We start from the raw sequence: 12,125 nt of genomic DNA on the forward strand, positions 1-12,125 counted from the left end.
TAGAGACGTCTTTGCCCATGAAGAACGAACTACCTGACCATAATGATTATGGGTGACCCAAGCCACATGAAATCAAAAAGGGCACTCCCCACGGGTATCCCTCATATCTGCATATTAGAGAAGCATGGGACAATGATCGAAATAAACTTCATGTAAGTTTTCCACAAAGGCTTCTGGGAAGGCAATACACCAAGCTTGATTTGCTAACACCCTACCATGCCTTTTGGCCATCATTTTCCCCACCTGTTTCTTGTACCAGGTAAATTTCAAACCTGTAGCTTCCATATCCAAGAGATAACACTTATCCGTCATATCCAACATAAGGTCGGCTCTTGATGCTATGAATTTCACCCTAGAACTTTAGATGGCTTCACTATCTTGTTATAGTCCCCAATAAGCATCATGGGTCAGAGATACTAGAATTAATGGACATAAGATGATACCAAAGATAGTATCGTTGTGTAAACTGGGGATTAGAATATACATCGATGCAACACCACCTCTAAGCGTCTCTCGTAATGCCAAAAGTGATAGCTTGGGGAAAGCTATACATGTCAAAAGTATTCAAACCGCTCTGATTGTCTACTAAAATCCAGATGCCCCTGGAATGACTCGAGGCTTCCACCAAGTGGCGAATTTCAAAGCCCAAGGACTACTTTCGCAGATGCAAAGAGGCAGTGTGTTTCCATTAAGATGAAGATAGTTGGTTTATACAATTGCACCAGCTCTTTAATACGACGTTTCTCTTTCGCATTAATTGCACCCCGGATATTCCAGGGCACAATGTTAACAACATTGAAGACATTCATAAATAACTATGAGAGTGAGGGGGTGATTTCTTAAGAGTGCAAGGTCATGTCTTGAGGAGGAACAATCACTTGAGTCAAGGAAGACTATTTCTTTTGAGTAAGTGAAGTGGCCCATCAACTGGATCAATGTGCATAGCAAACTCTATTAGATGTGGTGACCAATTCATTTGGGATAGGCCAAGGAGATAAATCTCAAGAGAGGCTTCCCAATGTCCATCCTTTGACGAGTCTCTGCAGTAGGTTCAGAGGGCCTAGCATGTATTGCCTCGTTGTCACGTACCCCTTGCATAGCCTTGTGGACCTGGGTGCAAACCTAAGTGTTCTCAATTGTGAGACTTTCTAACTCAGATATGTTGACCTTGGTTGTGTCCATAGCAGACTTGCCACGTGTGCTTGTATCCACACATGTTTGTTTCTTTTCATTTTTCTTGAAGACACGAGCTTGACTTGGGGAAAAAGCCTTAGAGATCACGTTGTTAACAATCTCATATTCAGAGCGCAGATTTTAAGGAGATATTATCCCTTATGAAAAAAAAAAAAAAACAGATATCCCTTATTGAATATCAAGATTTCCTCCACCTTTTTGCCTTTATTAGTCTAATTCCCAGAATCTCCCATAGCAACCCTAGGATTTGCACCACTTTTCCTAGGTTTTCGTTTAACAACCAACCATTCCCCTGTTGAAATATAAACTTGATTTGGGCCTAAATTAATTATTTGATTCCTTGGACTTAGTTATTTTGGGCTTAAGTAATTATGGGTCATGTTTCTAGAGAATTCTTGTAGTGTTTGGAGTGTCTAGATACTTCTTATGGTTGTAATATTCTCTAGAATACTCTTTGGATCTCTAGAGTTGAGAACTCTCTAGAATTAGTGTGTCTAGAGTTCTCCTTAGAGTAGTATAAATAGAGATGCAATCCTATACATTTGTATCAAGCAAAAATACAAAGTTCTCTCCTCCATAAAGAATTCTCCTTCCTATCAAGTTTCTATTCAAAGTCTCCAATATTCCTAAACACTTTTCCTAAACATAAAAAGCCTTATTTCCAACAAAGTGGTATCAGAGCTTCAAGATCCTCAAAAGATGGCGAATGGAGGTTTTCCTTTTCAAATGCCGATGCTCACAAAGAACAACTATGATAATTGGAGTATCAAGATGAAGGCGCTACTAGGAGCTCAAGATGTGTGGGATATCGTAGAGAATGGCTTCGAGGAGCAAGATGAAGCCTCGCTAAGCCAAGGTGTAAAGGAGACATTGAAGGAGTCAAGAAAGAGAGACAAGAAAGATCTCTTTCTCATTTATCAATCGGTGGATGAAGATACATTTGAGAAGATATCCAACGCAACGACGACCAAAGAAGCATGGGATAAGCTTCAAACTTGCAACAAAGGAGTTGAGCAGGTAAAAAAGATTCATCTTCAAACTCTTAGAGGTGACTTTGAGCGTTTGTTTATGGAGGAGTCCGAGTTAATTTCTGATTATTTTTCTCGAGTATTGGCCGTAGTCAATCAACTTAAAAGAAATGGTGAAGGTGTTGATGAGGTGAAGGTCATGGAAAAAATACTTCGAACTTTAAATCCAAGTTTTGACTTCATTGTTACCAACATTGAAGAAAACAAGGATTTAAAGACCATGACTATTGAGCAACTCATGGGTTCCTTACAAGCATACGAAGAAAAACAAAAGATAAAAATTAAACAAAAGGAGGCTACGAAGCAACTACTACAACTCAACGTAAAGGAAGCAAACTATGCAAATTACAAGAGCCAAAGAGGACGAGGTCGCGGCCAAGATCGTGGACGTGGACGAGGACATGGAGGAGAAGGAAGAGGTGGTTACAACAACCACTCCAACAAATTTAACAATGGAGAAAGAAGTTGGAATCCACAAGTAACAAGAGGTCGTGGAAGAGGAAATTCATGGTCGAGGTATGACAAATCACAAATCAAGTGCTTCAATTGCAACAAGATTGGTCACTACGCATCCGAGTGTAGATTCTCGAAGAAGGTTGAAGAGAAAGCTAACTTTGTAGAAGAAAAGGCGGAGAAGAAGAAACTTTGCTACTCGTGTGCCAAAACAAATTTGAAGAGAAAAGAAACAAGTGGTACCTCGACACCGGCGCAAGCAATCACATGTTCGACGATCAAAGCATGTTCGTGGAGATCAATGAAGCGGCAACTGGCGATGTCTCATTTGGAGACGACTCAAAGATACCAGTCAAAGGCAAAGGTAAAATTCTCATACGTTTGAAGAATGGGAGTCATCAATTCATATCCAATGTCTACTATGTGCCTAACATGAAGAATAATATTTTGAGCTTGGGACAATTATTAGAGAAAGGATATGACATCCATTTGAAAGAACATAGTCTTTTCTTAAGAGATTGTAGACATAAATTGATTGCTAAGGTGCCTATGTCAAAGAATAGAATGTTCCTCTTGAACATTCAAAATGATGTGGGAAAGTGTCTCAAGGCTTGCTATACTGACTCTTCGTGGCTATGGCATCTACGATTCGGGCACCTCAACTTCGACGGTCTAGAACGTTTAGCGAAGAAGGAGATGGTGAGAGACTTGCCTAGCATCAACCACCCAGACCAACTTTGCGAAAGATGTCTAATTGGGAAGCAATTTCGTAAAAGTTTTCCAAAGGAATCAACAACAAGAGCAACAAAGCCGCTAGAGCTCATACACACCGATGTCTGTGGACCAATCAAACCCAATTCATTTGGTAAGAATAAGTACTTTCTCCTCTTTATTGATGATTATTCCAGAAAAACCTGGGTTTATTTCTTGAAGGAGAAATCAGAAGTGTTTGAAAACTTTAAGAAGTTCAAAGCCCTCGTGGAGAAAGAAAGTGGTCTTTCCATCAAGGCCATGAGATCTGATCGAGGAGGAGAGTTCACTTCAAATAAGTTCAACAAATATTGTGAAGACCATGGAATCCGTCGCCCACTGACAGTGCCAAGATCGCCACAACAAAATGGAGTAGCAGAGAGAAAGAACCGGACCATACTTAACATGGTGCGAAGCATGCTCAAGAGCAAGAAGATGCTGAAGGAGTTTTGGGCTAAAGCAGTGGCATGTGCAGTTTACCTAACAAACTGTTCCCTAACAAGAAGCGTGCATGAGAAGACACCACAAGAAGCATGGAGTGGAAGGAAGCCCGGAATCTCTCACCTCAAAGTGTTTGGAAGCATTGCCTATACCCATGTTCCAGACGAAAAGAGGACAAAGCTCGATGATAAAAGTGAGAAGTACGTGTTTGTGGGTTACGACTCAAGATCCAAGGGGTACAAGCTCTATAATCCAAATAGTAGAAAGATCGTCATAAGTCGCGACGTGGAGTTCGACGAAGAAGATTGTTGGGATTGGAGTGTTCAATAAGATAAGTATGATTTTCTTCCTTATTTTGAAGAAGATGATGAAATTGAACAACCAATCATAGAGGAACATATTACACCACCTGCCTCACCGACACCAAGGCTGGATGAAACAAGTTCAAGTGAGAGGACACCGCGACTAAGGAGCATTGAAGAGATTTATGAGGTAACCAAAAACCTAAACGACATTAACCTCTTTTGTCTTTTTGGTGATTGTGAGCCTCTAAGCTATCAAGAAGCGGCGGAAAACATAAAGTGGAAAGACGCCATGGACGAAGAAATCAAGTCAATCACGAAGAATGATACGTGGGGACTTACTACACTTCCACGAGGACACAAAGCAATCGGGGTAAGATGGGTGTACAAGGCAAAGAAGAATGCTAAAGGAGATGTGGAGAGATACAAAGCAAGATTGGTGGCTAAAGGCTATAGTCAAAGACAAGGAATTGACTATGATGAGGTATTTGCTCCTATTGCTCGTCTTGAAACTATTAGACTGATCATTTCTTTGGCAGCCCAAAATAAATGGAAGATCTATCAAATGGATGTGAAGTCAGCCTTCTTGAATGGTTTTCTCGAAGAAGAAGTCTATATTGAGCAACCACTGGGCTATGAAGTAAAGGGGCAAGAAGAAAAAGTCTTGAAGTTGAAGAAGGCGTTGTACGGTCTCAAGCAAGCACTGAGAGCTTGGAATGTTCGAATCGACAAGTACTTTCAAGACAAGAACTTCATCAAGTGTCCATATGAGCATGCACTCTATATCAAAGCGTAAAGTGGAGATATTTTGATTGTGTGTTTGTATGTAGATGACTTGATCTTTACAGGGAACAATCCAAGCATGTTCGAAGAGTTCAAGAAAGATATGTCAAATGAATTTGAGATGACGGATATGGGGCTCATGGCATATTATCTCGGCATCGAAGTAAAACAAGAAGACAAAGGAATTTTCATCACCCAAGAAGGCTATGCCAAAGAAGTCCTTAAGAATTTCAAGATGGATGATGCCAATCCAGTTGGCACCCCGATGGAATGTGGCAGCAAGTTGAGGAAGCATGAAAAAGGAGAGAATGTGGATCCAACTCTTTACAAAAGTTTGGTTGGAAGTTTACGCTACTTGACATGTACAAGGCCGGATATTCTCTATGCTGTAGGAGTAGTAAGTCGCTACATGGAAGCTCCAACCACAACTCACTTCAAGGCGGCAAAGAGAATCCTTCGATACATCAAAGGTAGAACAAACTTTGGCTTGCACTATTACTCTTCTGACAATTATAACATTGTTGGCTATAGTGATAGCGATTGGAGTGGAGACTTGGATGATAAGAAGAGCACTACTAGTTTTGTGTTCTTTATGGGAGATACTGCTTTCACTTGGATGTCAAAGAAGCAACCAATAATCACACTATCAACTTCTGAAGCCGATTATGTCGCTGCCACATCATGCGTTTGTCATGCAATTTGGCTAAGGAACTTGTTGAAAGAGTTAAAAATGCCACAAGAAGAACCTATGGAAATATGTGTTGACAATAAATCAGCACTCGCTTTGGCAAAGAATCCAGTCTTTCATGAAAGAAGTAAGCACATCGACACCCGTTACCACTTCATAAGAGAATGCATTGAGAAGAAGGAGGTAAAGTTGAAGTATGTGATGTCTCAAGATCAAGCTGCCGACATTTTCACAAAGCCACTCAAGTTGGAAACTTTCGTGAAGCTAAGGAGTATGCTTGGAGTCACAAATCAAGTTTAAGGGGGGATGTTGAAATATAAACTTGATTTGGGCCTAAATTAATTATTTGGTTCCTTGGATTTAGTTATTTTGGGCTTAAGTAATTATGGGTCATGTTTCTAGAGAATTCTTGTAGTGTTTGGAGTGTCTAGATACTTCTTATGGTTGTAATATTTTCTAGAATACTCTTTGGATCTCTAGAGTTGAGAACTCTCTAGAATTAGTGTGTCTAGAGTTCTCCTTAGAGTAGTATAAATAGAGATGTAATCCTACACATTTGTATCAAGCAAAAATACAAAGTTCTCTCCTCCATAAAGAATTCTCCTTCCTATCAAGTTTCTATTCAAAGTCTCCAGTATTCTTAAACACTTTTCCTAAACATAAAAAGCCTTATTTCCAACATCCCCATGGGCCATGACATCATTGGGGCCCTTAATCGCAAATGCTGACGTGGTACCACTACTAGGGTTTGGCCTTTCTAATGGCAGAACATCACTCCCATGGCCATCCTCTGCGTCTTCATTTCAGCTTTGGTATAATTCCTTGCTACATGGCCATAGCAGCCACACTCTACACATAGAATGTGCAATCCCTTATACTCAACGTAGTACCAACTTCCATTCAGATTAAACTTCCCCACCACAGCGATGCTCAAGTCGATCTGGACACAAAGTCTCATGAATCATCCATGATGCATATTCAAGGTGCTTTTATCCACCTTGATGGGTGTACCAATGGCTGATGCAATCGTAAAAAGGACATTTTCTTCATAATAGACCTTTCCAAGGCCTAGGAAATGAACCGATACCAAGGTTTTGTTCATTGTTGCTTCTAACGGTATGAACTTCGAAGTCCATGGACACAATGAGGTAGTGGTCAAATATCACCCAAGGTCTCTCACTCACCATTTTTTCTCTATCAGCATTAAGATCAAATTTAATCATGAAAAAACCATGTGAGATGTCAATTAGGTCAAAATCTCCCTCAGGCTTCCAGATGGACTTGAGACGCTACTACATGTTTAAGTATGTTGGAAGAAGAAGAAGATTTTATTCATTTGGCACACAAAATACAAGAGTATGATCCCCTAAGGAATAAAACCCATTGGTTGTTCAACATAGACATCTTCTTTAAGATAGCCATTTAGAAATGCCGATTTTACATGAAGCTGAAAAATTCTCCACTTCATTTGAGCTGCCAAGGAAATAAGAAGACGAATGGTTTCCATGCGGGCAACCGGTGAAAACACTTCATCATAATCAACTCCATATTGTTGCTTGTAGCCTTTAGCTACAAGTCTTGCTTTGTGTCTCTCAACCTCTCCTTTTGCATTCTTCTTGATTTTGAACACCCATTTGACTCCAATTGCTTCATGACCTTTGGGAAGGCTTGATAACTCCCAAGTGTTGTTCTTCTCAATGGCTTTGATTTCTTCTTCCATGGCTTGTCTCCACCTTTTGTCTTTCATTGCTTCATCAAAGTTTAAGGGTTCACTGTCAACAAAAAGATAAAACAAATCATTTATAACTTCAGTTTCATAATATAATTCTTGAATATTTCTCATTCTTCTTGGCCTTTCACTTGAACTCCCTTCGGAAGATGATGAGGCTTCATTGGTTGAAGGAGTTGGTGAAAGTGCTGGAGTTGAATCATTTGGAGTCAAGGCTTCTTCATCTATTTCTTCAAAGTATGGGAAAAAATCATAAGTGTCTTCTTTCTCCTCCCAATTCCATGTGCCTTCTTCATAGAACTCGACATCTTGGCTCACAATTGTCTTTCCATTGTTTGGATTGTACAATTTGTAGCCTTTTGAGCTTGCATCATAGCCAATGAACACGTGTTTCTCACTCCGATCATCAAGCTTGAATCTTCCTTGGTCGAGTACATGAGCATATGCAATGCTCCCAAATACTCTCAAGTGATCAACTCTTGGCTTCACTCCACTCCATGCTTCTTGTGGTGTTTGATCTTTGACATTCTTTGTTGGGGAGCGATTGGACAAATAAACGGCACATGCAACAGCTTCGGCCCAAAATTGATTTGGCATATTTTTAGCCTTCAACATACATCTAGTCTTATTAAGAATAGTTCTATTTTTTCTCTCCGCTATCCCATTTTGTTGTGGAGATCTAGGAACCGTTAGAGGGCGACGAATCCCATATTTTTCACAAAATTCGTTAAATTCTTTTGATGTGAATTCGCCACCTCTATCGGATCTTAGAGCTTTGATTACATAACCACTCTCCTTTTCCACAAGAGCTTTAAAATTTTTAAAAGCTACAAATGCCTCAAATTTTTGCTTTAGAAAATAAACCCAAGTCTTTCTACTATAATCATCAATATAAAAAGCAAGAAATATTTATTGTTACCACATGAAGGAGGATTGATTGGGCCACACACATTGGTGTAAACAAGTTGGAGAGGCTCCTTTGCTCTTGAATTAGCTTCTTTTGGAAAACTCCGTCTTGCATGCTTTCCAAGGAGACATGCTTCACACAATTGATTAGGATGGTTGATGTGAGGCATCCCTTTCACCATCTTCTCCTCTCCTAAGGATTTTAGTGCTCCAAAATTCAAGTGCCCAAATCTCATATGCCAACACCATGATTCATCTTTTATGCTAGCCTTCAAACATTTTGCTTCATTGGTTTTAATGTTCAAAGTGAACATTCTATTTCTTGACATAAACACCTTGGCAATCAAATTAGAATTTTTATCTCAAAGCCATAAACAACAATCTTTCATATGAATTTCATACCCCTTTTCAACAAGTTGTCCCAAACTCAAAATATTGCTTTTTAGTTTAGGAACATAGTAAACATCCGTGATTAATTTGTGAGCACCATCTTTTAAAGAAATTAAAATGGTACCTTTTCCTTGGATTTGCACCTTGGAAGAATCTCCAAAAGAAACATTTCCTTTCACCTTCTCATCAAGTTCCACAAATTTCTCTTTGCATCCACACATGTGATTGCGCTCCATTGTCAAGATACCATAAGCATTTGTCTTCCTTCTCACCATTATTAAGTGATAGTAGTAGTGTTGACTCTTCAACTTCTTTATCTTCTTTATCATCAACAAGATTGACCTTCTCTTCAACATTTGTTCTACACTCCCAAGAGTAATGGCCATATTTATGACAATTAAAACATTCAACATTAGATTTATCATACCTCATTTCATATGCTTTTTCATAATTGTTTCTACCTCTTCCTCTTCCTCTTCCACGACTTCTAGTGGATTGATGGCTCCTCCATTCATTATTTTCAAAATTATCACGATCTCCTCTTCCTCCTCTTCCTTGGCCATGACCACGTCCACAACCACGTCCTCTTCCACGTCCACATGCTTTTTGACTACTTTCTCCTCCATTTTCTTTCAAAGAAGCTTTGGCTTTGAGGACTTGCTCCAATGGCTCATCATGTCTTATATTGAACCTTTCTTCATAGGCTTGAAGAGAACCCATCAATTGGTCTACGGTCATTGAGTCTAAATCCTTAGACTCTTCAATAGCACAAACCACATAATCAAATTTAGCAATTAAGGAGCGAAGGATCTTTTCCACCACACGAACATCTTCCATATTTTCTCCATAACGCTTCATTTGGTTCACAATAGCCAACACCTTGTTGCCAAAATCTGAGATAGATTCGGATTCCTTCATATGCAATGATTCAAACTCTCTACGTAGAGTTTGTAGGCGCACCTTTTTTACCTTATCAACACCTTCAAGGGAGGTTTTCAAAATCTCCCATGCTTCTTTGGATGCGGTTGCATTTGACACCAACTCGAACATAGCTTCATCCAAACCTTGATGAATGAAAGTAAGTGCTCGTTGATCCTTCTTCTTCGACTTCAGCAAAGTCTCCTTCTCATTTGGTGACAAAATAGCCTCATTTTGAGGTTGGGTATAACCTTTCTCTACAATCTCCCATGCATCTTGAGAACCTAACAAGACTTTCATGCGACGATACCAATTATCATAATTCCCTTTGGTAAGACGAGGGAATTGAAACATACTCAAGCCATTGCTTGCCATCTCTCAACTCACAAAGTGTTTCTCTCTCAACACTCTAGAACTCAAGCTCTGATGCCACTTTGTTGGAAGAAGAAGAAGATTTTATTCATTTGGCACACAAAATACAAGAGTATGATCCCCTATTTATACTAAAATAGAGTGACCACTCACATAATTTCCTTATTCAAGAATACTAAATGCTCACATAATTGCTTATTCAAGACTTTGTAACTTACAACCTTACAACTTTCATCTTCCACAATTTAAGGCTCATAAAACTTGTTATTATTATTTTTCTAATTAATATCTAACAAAGTATCCAATGTTCTTCCCTAGTAACTTCACGATCAAACACTGCTTCCAAGGAAGACACAATTGCTCAAAAGCAATGGGAGTTAGCATAAAATTTGGAAGTAGATGACTTCCTCCTTCATAGTCCAAGTGTGTCATTCCATTCTTGAGTGGTTCTTTAGTCTCTGTGGGCATAGAGGTTTTCCTTATTAATCTCTCCTTAAAGTACTGCTTTTGTGTATCATCACTACCCCCTTCATCAGGAGGCTTCTTCGAACCCTGGCCATGCACACTTTCTTTGTTTTTCTCCATCGTTTCTTATCGTGATATATTCAATACAAACCATGTGGTTTCCTAATGCTACTTGTCAACTAATTGACCAAAGCTGTAGATTTATGATTTGGTCCCTAAAGGGGTGCCAGGAGATGCTGGAATATGGCTTCATGGGCAATGATAACCCACCCAAAACTCTTGGGACTAGGAATGAGAGACTCTAAAGCAACAAACACGACTCTCTTAGGGAAAATGCCATGGAACATGCTTCATTCAACTAATAAGCATTAGGTCTGATTTTTGGAAGACAAGCACCTGAAGGGTGAGTCTATACTCCCAGCTACAGTAAAATCGAGATCACTGTATATCTGGAGGAGTATTTTAAAGGCTTGGGATAGTTTACTAAAGGGATTTAAACCACACTTAGGGGAGGGACAATCTTCTTTTTCACACTCAAATTGGACAGGTAAAGGCTTGTTGTGCAATCAGGTACCTTATGTCCATATATCTGACACCAACTTCACGGTTGCAAATTTTTGTGAGAACAATGGCTGGAGGGGGGCTCATTTACACCGACTTCTTCCTCGAGAATGGGTCCAACATATTCTAAGTATTCCAGTTCCCCAAAACCCAACGAGAAAGGATACCATTTGCTGGGTAGGGATCCACTCTAGGGTTTCCTCCTCACTATCTGCCTACGGATGGTTAAAAACCTTTGAACCAGGGAAAGCTAATTCTTTATGGTGGAGGATCTAGCACGCGCCCCTGCCTGGGAAGTTTTGTTTCTTTCTCTGGAAGATTTACCAAAATGCCATTCCAAGCAATGACAAGCATTTCGCGTGTTATTTGACATCTAACCCATTCTACCCTAGGTGTTCAATTCCTGAAGAATCTATCCTACTTGCTCAGAGATTGCCCCCACTCTAGGGAATTATGGCTCGAATTAGGAGTGTCATGCAACAACATCATGATCGGAATGGATGTCCACACTTGGGTTACTCGAATCTTGAAGCATAACGAGGAGATCTTAATGACCACAATGTGTTGGTGGGCTTGGAGATGGAGATCAAATTTCATTTTTGAGTCCTAACACTGGCATATATGTAGTATGATTAGGTCTTATGTAGCTGATTGCACCAGATTTACAATTGGATCTCTTGCTACTAGAAACGAGTTTTACTAGAAATATCCCAGGGAGTCGTAAGTGAAAATCAACCTTGATGGAAGCTTCTACAATAGCTGCATGGGGGTTGGAGGTGTTCTTCATGATCATGCAAGAATATGGGTGGAAGGATTTGTGAATTCATTTCCCAATGGACATTATGTTAGAGTTGAACTGCTAGTTATTAAGGAGGGGCTTAGTGCAACTTGGAATTATGGGTTTTAGGATGTGGCTTGTGAAACAGACGGTAGAGAAGCTTATAATGATATTTTACATCATGAAGCTAGCAAAGGTAGAGTGCACCTGCATGCAGATGTTGTTAATAATATTCATGTTCTATTATGAAAAAATTGGCAACCAATTCTTGTTATTGCTCCTAGGGAGGCAAACGATGTGGCAAACACACTTGCGGGATGGGGTTCCTCTATACCCCCAACGATTCAATCATGGCTTATCCACCCAC

At 39.7% G+C, this 12,125-nt stretch overlaps 1 protein-coding gene across 1 annotated transcript; it reads right to left on the minus strand.

Annotated features, from left to right (window-relative positions):
* Positions 1-8,850: 8,850 nt before the first annotated feature.
* Positions 8,851-9,957, minus strand: LOC102666268 (uncharacterized). The gene has a single exon (XM_006589982.1). It carries the CDS (start codon positions 9,955-9,957, stop codon positions 8,851-8,853), a length of 1,107 nt encoding a protein of 368 aa, XP_006590045.1.
* Positions 9,958-12,125: the final 2,168 nt, after the last annotated feature.

Source organism: Glycine max, chromosome 10 (assembly GCF_000004515.6).
Source record: "Glycine max cultivar Williams 82 chromosome 10, Glycine_max_v4.0, whole genome shotgun sequence".
Classification (NCBI taxonomy): Eukaryota; Viridiplantae; Streptophyta; class Magnoliopsida; order Fabales; family Fabaceae; genus Glycine; species Glycine max.